A 12387-nucleotide genomic window follows, 5' to 3' on the forward strand; every position below is an offset into this window, starting at 1 on the left:
AAATAATGTAAAGTTAGAAAGAACTATGTAGAGAAGAGCATATATTGTAGCTCCACTGTAGGACTTGAATAGACTGACTGAATGGGTAAATGAGTGAAGTTAATATTTCAATGATGCAAAATGTAAGATTTTAAAATTGAGAAAGCATAGATGGAATTCAGAGTATGCAGTTGCTGGGAAGATCTTGGAGTTGGAGAAGATTAATGATCTGGGAGCGATGTGGATAAGAACCTGAAATTTTGGAGACACCTGCAAGAATTGTAGGTGTCCCCTTTCCAATATGTCATTATCCTTTTGAAAACTAGGCAACCAAATTTATGCAATAAATAATTCATATGTGGCTTCATGAAAGCCTTATATATAGAAGTAATTATGCTATGACACCATTGTATAATGCTTTCATGAAGCCACATATGAATTATTTATTGCATAAATTTGGTTGCCTGGTTTTCAAAAGGATAATGACATATTGGAAAGGGTCTGGAGATGATTGACTAAGGTGGTCTCTGAAATGTTAAACATGAAGACAATGAAGGAATGCAATTTGCGCAGTCTGGTGGATAAGAAGGGCATATGATTGAGACATATAAGCTGGTAAGGGGTTATTACCAGATCGTTGTAGATGAGGTTTTTTATAGTATCATAGGAGATGGTGGGGGGGGACAAGAAGCCATCCCTTGAAATTGTATAAGAAGGTTGCAAACAAGGATATGGAGAGTGGTGGATGATTGGTATGCATTGCCAAAATGAAAGTATTGTGAGTGCAGAGAAAGGGCATGCATTTTATGCACAGTATGATGAATTGTGTGTGTGTCGCAGTGTATCCTCTGATGAGTTTCCATGGAGGTCTTTGATATTGATGGTGATAATAATTGTAATGCACTTGAAGGTTATCACTCATATTGCACGGATAAAAAAGAACGGGATAAGTTAATGTTAGATCCTGAATGGAGAGCTTTACAAGTAAATTCTTTATTTGGGATTTAACATGATACCTACTACTAATTAAGGAGATATCTGCACATCAGCTAATAATTATGAAGTATTGTTTTATGTTTTGTAATAATGTGTAGTCCATGTGTGCCATATAGTGTGAGTTATTCCTGCATAACTGAAATGAGAAGCAGAGAATTTTGTGTCAAAATAGTAACAATTGTATAAGGGAATTGTTAAGTTATTTGTAATTCCCATGTAAGCTGTCTAGTACATTGCGAAATTCTGAGAAAAATTATAAGTAGTAATCCGGAATTATCACGTATAATCTGTACGAGTCGAGCGTAGTGATGGAGGCTATACCTATACGGAAAAATGACGTCAGAGCGGCTACCTAGAATAACGTAACCTGACAGGTTAGGGAGGGTGTAGGATCACCCAAAGGGCATGAACAATGGGTTTCATGGGTGAAAACCACATCGAATAGAGGGCACCCGAATAGAGCGAATAAAAGATAAAGCACGCCGTTTTAGGGGGCTTTTTGACCTTTTGATCTTCGGGTGCTGGATTCGAGTTTTAGGGGGGAGTTGGTCAGAGGATTCGTGAGAGAGCGGTTGGCCGACTACGGTAATGACAGACGGCAGGTTCTTTTCTTGAGAATGCTTGAAGATTTTCAAGCAGAGCTGATCGCGATATGATGGCCTGTGTGGAATCGAGCCTTAACAGAATGTCCCATTGGAGAAAGTTTCCTGCGGAGCAGTAGACAGCACGCAACAGTCGGAAGCGATTAGAAGAAAAAGCGTAGTACATCGCCAGGCGCAAAGACAGCCGAAGAATAGGCAGTAAGGTAATCCAGACCTACATGAGATGGCGGCATGAAATCTGAAAAGATCCAGTAATGTAAGAGTTTTCGTTCTTTGTTAAAATTCGTTTAGAAGAACAAGAAATTTGTGTGCACTGTAACTAAAGGACACTAGTAGAGAACTTTTAATGAGAATTTGACTGAATTAATTAAGCCCTTGTGAAACAAAGAAGAGTTGTTAATAGGCAGTAATTTGTGAATGGCTAGGCTTGCTTAAACGAAATTTAGAATTAAGATAATTATTGATAAGAGTATTAATGAAAGTGTTCAATGCGTGTTCTGTGAATAACTTGTGAAAGGAATTATATAGTAGTAGTATTATGCTTAAACCTAATCTTATCCTTTCATAATTGAGGGATTTAACTTACTCAGATTCATTGTGATTTAGTATAATCCTTAACTTAGAGTGAATTTTGATCCATTGAGTATTTAAACTTACATATCTGTAAATGGTTTATGTTTTTCCAATAAACATGTTTTGTACCTTATACCTGAATTTATGCCTGATTACGAATTCAAACCACCACTTATGAAATAGAACCTTTTGGCAGGAAGGAATTTAGATATAATTGCTTAAGTGAGATTCAGTCCACGACTGCTAACTGAATCTGCACAGCGCTTGCGTGAGATAAAATAACTGTGTGTATCCCTTTAGAATTTGAATTATTTCCCTGAACAAGAGTCTCTTCTGTTATAGGATATTGGCTGGTGCAGCAAAATATAAATTTTGCCAATATCCGAAGAGGAAATAAATCTGAATTAATATTTAAGGGGCACGACAGTAGATTAGAAGGAGAGTTATTATAGAGGCAGAACAAGATATAATATAGAGAAGGCAGCGACATAACAATAGAGCAGCCGATAGGATTTTGATAGAAGAGGGGTTTATGAAAGAAAGGATATAACAATAGAAATATTACTATTTAACATTAAGCAGCATAAAAACTGCATGTGTGGAATAATGTTTGATGATTTACAAGAGCATTTTTATTGACATTGTTTCATTCATAAGAACATTGTCTGTTATGACCAGAGTGCCTTCCAATGAAGCAGTTGGCACACATTAGGTCATAGTGTACCGGTTGATATAGAATTATGAAATATAGTCTTCAGTGCATTAAAATTGGTTACTCATAATTTATTTCAGTTATAATGTATTTTACTGCTCTATAAGTAATTCATTTTATTTCATGAAGCATTTAATCATTGTAATTAAAATCATATATTTTGTATTTCACTTCAGACAATGTTGTGTCCGCAGCATATGCCTAAGATTCCAAATCCAGAAAATGAACTTGATTCAGTTGCCGTTTTTAGAAGAGTATATGTTAATCGTGATGAACACAAGCAAGTTGCAAGGTTTACTTTCTCATCTTCCTCCTCTTATTCTCTCAATTTGAAATTTGAAATAGTTTAAAAACTTTGAATATTTGAAAAAAAAAAAAAAAAGTTAAAAATCTTGAAAATTATTGTTAGTTTTATTTACTATATTTCATTAACTGTTTTACATTATAACTGTACAAATGCATTTTTAAAGGATTTTTTCAGACTGCAAAATTCAATAATAAATTTTTATTTCTTTAGATCACTTTCAGTTATTCAGCTGTGCATAACAACATATTAGTGGCATACATAGCATGAAGCGGGAAGGAAGGGGGCCACCTCTCCTTAAAAAAATCTTGATTACACAGATCTAACCTTATGTTGGTAAATTGTTGTGTTGTATTGAATTTTTGTTAAATTATTGTGAATTACGAGAGTGGTCTAAAAAAGTTCTCAGCCTCAACCATAGATGACAACAACACTATCGGCATGATTTTTTTTTCTAAGTTGGTACATCTGTCATAACAATCCATGTGAAATTGCAAGTCATTCTATCAAGTAGTTTGTTTTATACAGCTGTCTGAAGCAAAAGTGTTATCTGTATCCCTTGAAATGGATAAAATTGAGTATTGTGCAGTTATAAAATTCTTTGTAAAAGATTTAACGCACTCTTCTCCTTTGTTTTCAAAATTAAGAAATGGGCTATCGAGTTTAAACATTGCTGTACCAGCCTTGAAGGTGATCCATGTGAAGGACACCCAAAAAGTGTAACAACACCAGAAATCATTGATCAAGTGCACAATATGGTATTGGATGACTGGCGAGTAAAAGTACATGAAATGGCTGAGACTATACACATTTCAAAAGAACGTGTAGGATATATTTTGCATGAAGAATTGCAAATGAAAAAGCTTTGCGCAAGATAGGTGCCACACTTGCTCACAGCAGATCAAAAATGCACTCACATGAAAATTTCTGAACAGTGTTTGGAGCGTTTAACAAGAATAAAACTGATTTCATGCCTCGATTTATTACTATGGATGAGACTTGGATTCTCCATTACACACCAGAATCCAAACAGCAGTCAAAACAATGGACAGAAGCCGGTTGTTCAGTGCCAAAGAAGACAAAATCAGTTCCATCATCAGGAAAGTCATGGCATCGATGTTTTGGGATGCTAAAGGCATTTTGTTTATTAATTATCTTGAAAAGGGTAAAAACAATAACCGTGTGGCATTATTCCGATCTTTTAATCAGACTAGGTGAAAAAATTTGTGAGAAAAGACCCGGTTTGCAGAAGAAAAAATTGTGTTTTGGCAATTGGAAATTTAAGGGATCTGCACTATGAATTGTTGAAACATCCACTCTATTCCCCAGATTTGGCTCCCTCTGACTTCTATCTCCTCCCAAAACTAAAACTCTTCCTCGCTGGTCAGCATTGTTCTTTAAATCAAGAGGTGATTATCTTACTGAGAACTACTACAGGGACGGGATAATGGTGCTAGAGCATCACTGTTTGTATTAGTCTGGAGATTATGTTGAAAAATAAAAATAATTTCGAAATTATAAATTCGTTTTTTCATTTTTAAGCCAAGAACTTTTAAGACTACCCTCATATTTCTGTTCAACTACCTAATATCCAATGTATCATAAAAATGGATAACTTCAATGTCTGTTATTTGTGATTTTACTGATTATCTGAACATTAGCTTCTATCTACCACTGAACAATCACTGATGTCTGTTATATGTACGTAATATCTGCTCCAACATGTTCGTGTGGGAAGCCTATTCATGGTCGAGAGAACATTCTAGTGATAGTAGTGGTCCTTCTCATTTTTCTTCTTTGTCTATTCTCTTTTCTCTGTGTTCTTCACTCTACATCTCCCTTGGCCTTTTAACTTTCATTGGCCTTTTTTCCACACTACCATTACTGGGATCTTTACATCTTTGCCAAAATGTTTGGTGTACTGTGCAGACCATGGACATCCAGAAAAGGGGATCCTGGTTGTTTTGCTACTTGGGCCCAGGGCTTGTTGACTGACCCACCTGCTCTACCTCAACTGAATTTTATTCTATTACAGACAACTTTTTCATCAATAACTCAGTGAATCATATTAGAGAGCTTATAATAGACACTGCCGCAACTGAAATATCTAAAATTTCAATTTCTGGAAATAAAGCAAAATTCCCAAATCTTAATGATATGCTGAATGTACAACAGCCAGGAAAAGCTCAGAACAAAAGCTTGGAACAACTTCTCCTCTATCTCACAACAACAAATCTGATTGCTTTCAAACATCCAGGCACAAGCATGATATATTCCTTATTGTAACTAAAGGATACTTGGATGCAGTACACATCATCTATCCACATCAACCACTGCCAAGCAGGTGTTGGTTGATGTGCATAAAATCCAGAAAATGAAGGATATATATATCACCAAGCTCCTTTTGATCCTGGAACACAATGGGTGTATTGCTGCCAGCCTGGTTGGCCAAGTGGCTAGCATACTAGTTCTTCAAACAACAGGTCATGGGTTCGAATCCGGCCATGGACATGGATGGTTGTAATTGTCTCTAGGTGGGGAGATGAATTTCATCACTCAGTTGTGAGACCACCTCTCTGCTTATTGGAAGCCTAAAGTGGCTCAAAAAAGTTCCATGTTCAGTCACTATAGCAGGGTTTCTTGACTATGTAAAAATAAATGATAAAAAAATATTTTAAACAATAATATATATATATATCAATTGATAAAAAATGCCAAAAGAAAAAACATTTTTAGCCCACCAATGGTACAAAATATACTATAGGTTTATAATAAGCTTTTGTGGATGGGAACCACACACACACACACACAAAAAAAAAAATGTGTGTATATATATATATATATTATGTATATATGATTCCTGACCTAAAATTAGTCGCAAATGCTCTCATTGGAAGTTTAACAAAAACACCTGCAATATCATTCAAGGACAGGATTCCACCACACAATACCTCTCAAATTCCTCTCCCTGAAAAGCAAAGCAGAAAAACATTAAATTTCATTCACTTTTGAATGACCTGAAACTGAAATCTGCTTTTCTTCCAACTTTCAATAGGTTGACCAGTCAACCTCTTGTATATGGGCCCAACATTAAAAAAAAAAAAAAAAAAAAAAAAAATCTGTCTCTTTAACGGAAGTTTCTGTGAAAATGAATTTCTGGATTACTAGCAAAAGGTGATGATTAGTGCCTTTCCAAAGCCAGGCAGTTATCAAGAAATCCCAACAAATTATCATCCAGTAGCTCTGATTATTTGTTTGTCTGTACAAAGTCCTGGGAAAGGGTTAACTTTCATCTTTTATGGTTTCTGGAAAGTTTTTTTTTTTTTTTTTTTTTTTTTAAGACACAACAACATATGACACTGCTTAGAAGTTTGAATATATAAAAAAGGGGAAGATTTTGTCTGCACCAGTATTTTTAGAGAATCTCCCTCTTTCAAACACTTTCTCAAACTGAACTTTTCAAATCTGAGTGGAAGCCACTTTCTTCCAGTTCTCCCAGTAAGAGGAAGTGTAAGGGTGAGATTCATATCATAATTTCTTGATATGTACCCTCAAGGGGTGTATAGGCTGTTATGACAGTACCATATGATTAAGTTTACATTATTACTAATCTCCTATTAACAATTTTCCTCTAAATTAGTCTGTTACTTGACAGTCCAATATTGTTATATCAAACATTTTGGTCTTCTAAGGCACTTCTGATTGAAGTCTTCCTCTGTGTCACTTTCTTGCCATCTTGGCATCAAACACCTGTTTTATTAAACCTTTCTTTCCCATCCTGTCAGTTTTGCATGTGATATGATTTGCAATCAAAGTAAACTCAATAACAGGACAGCTTCCTCCTACTGTAAGCAATATCCCTATGTAGATGATTTCACTATCTTTTGTCATTCCTGCAATATGACCCTCATATTGCAGGAAGACTCGGAGGATGTCACTGATCATATTTTGGCACTTGAAAATGGGTTCATGTTTTTTTGTTTTTTTTCATAGGAACTGTTTCTGACTGGATCACTCTTCTGTTGTGCTCACTTTACCTAGAAACATAGCCTTCATCCTGGTGCAACAAATAATCATAGATGCAACAAAGATGAAGTAAAGCTCACTTTACCTAGAAACATAGCCTTCATCCTGGTGCAACAAATAATCATAGATGCAACAAAGATGAAGTCCTTGGATTCATATTCAGAAATAACTAATATTCTTACTCCACATACATGTCAACTGCATTTATAGATGATGGGTAGAAATAAAACACCCTCTTGATTTTGAATCTGTCTTCAACTTCCTTGGGATGCAGACTGATCTTTCAAACGTCACTGATTTCCAGTGTCTATGGCAATGCAAATAAACCACCTTTGTCGCTTCAGTGCCAACAGCTGCCTCTTTTATACATTACAAAAATACATTCCCTGCCAGACCTTGGCTGACTATTTTTCACCCATGATAGGAGAATCTGTAAAACATCATTAGACTTCCATATGATCCTCTTCATTGTAAACAAAAGCAATTTTAGAAGCTCTAGATATTATAGTAGACAATATTGTACAGATGCTATCAAATATGCTACACCATGGCATTCATATATACCACCATGCATGCAGCTTTTCTTTCTTCTTTCTATGCAAATATTCCGCCTCTCATGTTGTCTATCAGCAGTTCTTTCAACCCCATAAAATAGAATAGTTTTGATTTTGCACCTGTTTGCACAGATGGTTCAAATCAGATATTATGCTGTTTTCCAGATAGCTTAACACGTTCGCTGCCAACTACGAGTATACTCGTAGTGGGTAAACCTGCTTCACAAGCCAGCTACGAGTATACTTGTATGACACTTCCTGCCGGGAACGAGATTATTGTAGTGACCTTGAAGAGGTGAAAATCCTTGGCTTGTGGGACTAGCATCAAAACTGTGTAATCTCATAGACCGTATATGCTCTGTACAAGCCAACTATGAGTATACTCGTAGGACGTTTACCTCCGGTAACGAGATTATCGTACTGACCTTGAAGAAGTAAAACTGCTCGGCGTAGGGGAACAGACCATGCCAAAGTAGCGTGGCAGCGAACGTGTTAATATCTGCTTTGATCTCACTAGAATGGAGCAACTGAAGCTGTTGGCCATAGAGTTTGCCTCAAATTACATAAAATTGCAGCACTACCAAAGGTGCAGATTCATAAAGTTCTTTGCAGTATTAAGAAGTCTAGAGTTGCAGTGACATCCAGGGCTCCTGCATGTCGAACTTCTTTCCACCCCCTCTCTCTCGATTACAGAGCTACATTTGGAAGTGCACCTCTGTTGATCCAAGTTTGGGATTAAAGGAAACAAAGCTGCAGATAGGTCTGCTCATTTTTCAAGCTTCCACCATATGCCTACCCATTACACTGATAACAGGTGGATCATAAGACAGAAACATCTATCCCAGTGGCAGTCATTATGGAATAGTGATACCAACATGCTCTATGTAAATCAAGCCTAAAATCAAACTGTAGCACTGTAGCCTACACAAGTGCTGTAAAAAAGGAAATTGGTCTTGCTCAGCTCTGCATAGGTCATAGTTATCTTACACACTCATTCCTGTTGAGAAGAGATGACATGCCTGTGTGTGGGTTCTGTTGTACTAGATTAATCATCATTAACATATTTTTAATTGACTACACTCATTTCGTCAATGAGTGTAGTCAATCTTTTATTCATATTCATAAAATAAGCCCTGTATGCTGAGGCAGATTTTATAAGATTCAAGTGTCTTTCATTTTAAAATTTTTACAGAACAGCAATATTTATCAATGTATATAGATCATATACATGTTTTATATATTATTTTTATTTATAATATGTAAGTATTATATATATACTCTTTGAATGCCTGATTATCTTATACTCTTTGAGTGCCCTCCCTCGATGAGTCTTTGGACTCCCTGGAGGTGTCAAATAATAATAATATCCTCCTCAGTGTTTATCATTGACATTCACAAGCATCATCCTCCCATAATCTTATGTCTACTGGGCACATATCGAAAAAATAACTCCCTAAGATTTCTTTTAGCGTCATTTGCTGACTGCTGCTCATGTCATGCTTTTGCTATCCTTACTAAATGAGTCATCTTCCTTGCTTCTTCTTTGTACTCCTTATGTAACTGATTATCTTCACTCATCTTGTGCCATCTCTACAGTGCCTTTTTCTTCCAAATTACACATTTCACCTCTTCAGTCATCCATTTTACATCTACCTTATTTAATCTCCTGACCTTTGGAATATACTCAGTTATTGCCTCTGCCAGATAATTCCTGAATAGAGACCAAGTAGCATTGATTTCCTTCCCATGCAATTCCTCATTCCATGATATTTTTGCAAACTGGCTCCTCAGTTTAACATAATCACCAGCCTTATAGTTCCACATATAACACTTTCTCACAGAAGTCTTGGTATGACTGGTCACCGCCCAAGTGATCACTTCATGGTCACTTTCACTGACTGGTGGTTGATGTGACACTTCATTTACAACAATATCTTCTGATGAGATAATCAAATCCAAGATCCTCGATCCACGTGCAGCTTTTGTTATGTACTGCTTAAGGTAGTTATCCCTTAAAAACTCAAGAAATCCATTCCGTTTGTTTCCTGATGCTGTCTCTTCATTCAATCTATATTACCATAATTGAAATCACCCATAATGATCACCCTTATTAGCCAGACCAGTTTGTCTAAACACTTCCTTCCGCATTACCATGTCTATAGCAACACCCTACTTAACATTTCATCCTGACCATCTCCACTTCACACCATAGAAAAAGTTCTTCTAGTCAGCAACTCGAATTGAACTTAGGTTGCCATATTTTGGCCAGTCTAACTGTGAACACACACACACTACTTCTACTAAGCTACACAGGCTCTTACACAAATAAGTGTAAAAATACCTTTTTACACACATGATCAAAGAAAATGTGTTGAATGATTTTTGATTCTATTTTATTGCATAGAAAATAATTATTACCGAATATAAATTAGCATCATCTAAATCTACATACTTTGTAGGTTATATTACCATGTAAACACATAAAAATGTAATATAAATTATAAGAAAACTGTTATTTGAAAACATTCACAAAATTAGAATAATTTTTGGTTCAAAATATTAGAATATTCCAAAATTTTCTGATTGGTTTTGAGGAAAGCATAGAAATAGCATGTATTTCAGTAGCTGCAAGACTGATGTGTGAGGCATTGTTTGCACGTGGATTTCAGTTAATCATTTGCTAAACAACATGGGTCAAACGAGTGACATTTCAAAAGCTAAAAAGTATCATATAGAAGACCAAACTCAACAGTTTATAGCTGGGGAATTGAGATGTTCTCAAGCAAGCTTGAGTAGAGTATTGAGACAGTATTCTAATAACCAGAGTATTCAAAATAATCACTGCAATAATGATCGAAAGGTAACAATCACATCAAGAGATGAGAGGAGATTAAAGAATATCATGAAGAAAAAACCACTTCCGAAGTGTAAGATATTTTCACAGGTGATGGAAAGAGCTAGGTGTGAATGTGTCTAAATCTACAACATTGAGACAACTTCACAAATTGGGTTTTAAATCTCATATGCCTAAATTGGAGCCTCTTATGCTTCATCTTAGGCAAGCAAAAAGCAGCTAGATTGCGATGGTGTAAGCAAAGACTGTTGCGGGTTCAGACTGGAAAAGGGTACTTTTTTAGCGATGAAAGTATGTTTTGTGTGTCCCATGGTCATCAAGGGATACGTTTTTGGCATCTTAAGTAAGAAGCATTTGATAAAGAATGCATGAAACGTTTGGTGAAATTTGCAACCTCTGTCATGGTATGGGCTTGTATGACTGCAGAGAGTCCAGGTAGACTGTGTATTGTGTATGAAAGAGTCAATTCCAAATTGTACCAAGAAATTCTTGTGCACTTTATGTTACCAACATCAGAAGATTTGTGTAATAGTGATTTCCTTTTTCAGCAAGATTCAGCTTCATATCATACTTCCAAGACCACTACTAGATGGCTTAAAGAAAGGCAAATCAAGGTAATTCCTTGGGTGACAAACTCACCAAATTTTTAAACCCCATTGAGAATTTGTGGGGAATTATGAAGAAAAATCTTCAAGAAGTCCCAAAAGACAAAAATGAAATTGTTTCTAGTCTGCAGACCATATGGACATGTTTTGATTAAAAAAAAAAAAAAAAAAAAAAACTGTGAACCACTAGTAAATAATATGCCCAACTGTTTACGAATTGTCATAAAAGCTGAGGGAGATGCAACAAAGTATTAATTATCATGTTGTTTCCCTTTGACTGTAATTTTTGTACATTTATTTTCATATTATTCTAATATTTTGAAGCACATTAAAAATTATTCTAATTTTGTGAATGTTTTCAAATAACAGTTTTCTTATAATTTACATTATGTTTTTATATGTTTACATGGTTATATAATCTACAAAGTACATAGATTTAGATGATGCTCATTCATATTTGGTAATAATTATTTTCTATGCAATAAATTAGAATTGCAAATCATTCAACACATGTTCTTTGGTTATTCTAATTTTTTCATTTGGAGGTGTACTGTTCCATCATGTATTTACTAAGTAATTATTGCAATGTGTTCTGCTATGATCTGCATTGGTGCAGTATCTCCTTGTTCCACTAAGCCCTTAACCAAATAAAAAAAATCACACCAAAAGTAGTGAATTCTTTACTGTGCAAGTTGATTCTGTCATGCTACTTAACACTTGTACATTCACAAAACATGGCACCCCTCTTTTGTTTTACTGTCTCTAACTTTTAAATGTGACATAATAATGATAATAAATTAAGTAAACAATTGAAAGGTGTGAGAGTTCTCTCTCTTACATAAAGGTCAAAAACACAAACTTTTGTTCTTTATGTAAGATCCATTTAAGTGTGTTTAAACTATGCGCCTGTTCATTTTCAAAGTGTATCATGCTGAAAATCACACCAACTTCATACAGAAAGTTAACATTGGAATGATTTAAAATTTGAATATTGGTTTTTTTTAATGATTGAAAAGTGTAATTTTCGATTGCTGATTTGGATGCAACACATCAAAGTACCTTGGAATGATTTAAATTATCATTTATCAAAAAAAATAATAATAAAATAAAAATAAAGTTTTGACTCTTGTTTCTGTGTGATTATATAAATGCTTCTGAAATTCAAGTTTTTGCATTTAGTAA

At 35.1% G+C, this 12387-nt stretch overlaps 1 protein-coding gene across 1 annotated transcript in view; it reads left to right on the plus strand.

The window, feature by feature from the left end:
• The window catches only part of LOC150093819 (histone-lysine N-methyltransferase 2C-like), a 1065326-nt gene that overhangs the window by 968251 nt on the left and 84688 nt on the right, over nt 1-12387 (plus strand). Inside the window, exon 68 of the mRNA XM_090412524.1 lies at nt 3039-3154. Coding sequence (XP_090268650.1) covers nt 3039-3154 — 116 coding nt within the window. The remainder of the gene's footprint in view (nt 1-3038; nt 3155-12387) is intronic.

Source organism: Typopeltis vanoorti, chromosome 23 (genome assembly GCF_054136105.1).
Source record: "Typopeltis vanoorti isolate ZY-2024b chromosome 23, IOZ_Tvanoo_1.0, whole genome shotgun sequence".
NCBI lineage: Eukaryota > Metazoa > Arthropoda > Arachnida > Uropygi > Thelyphonidae > Typopeltis > Typopeltis vanoorti.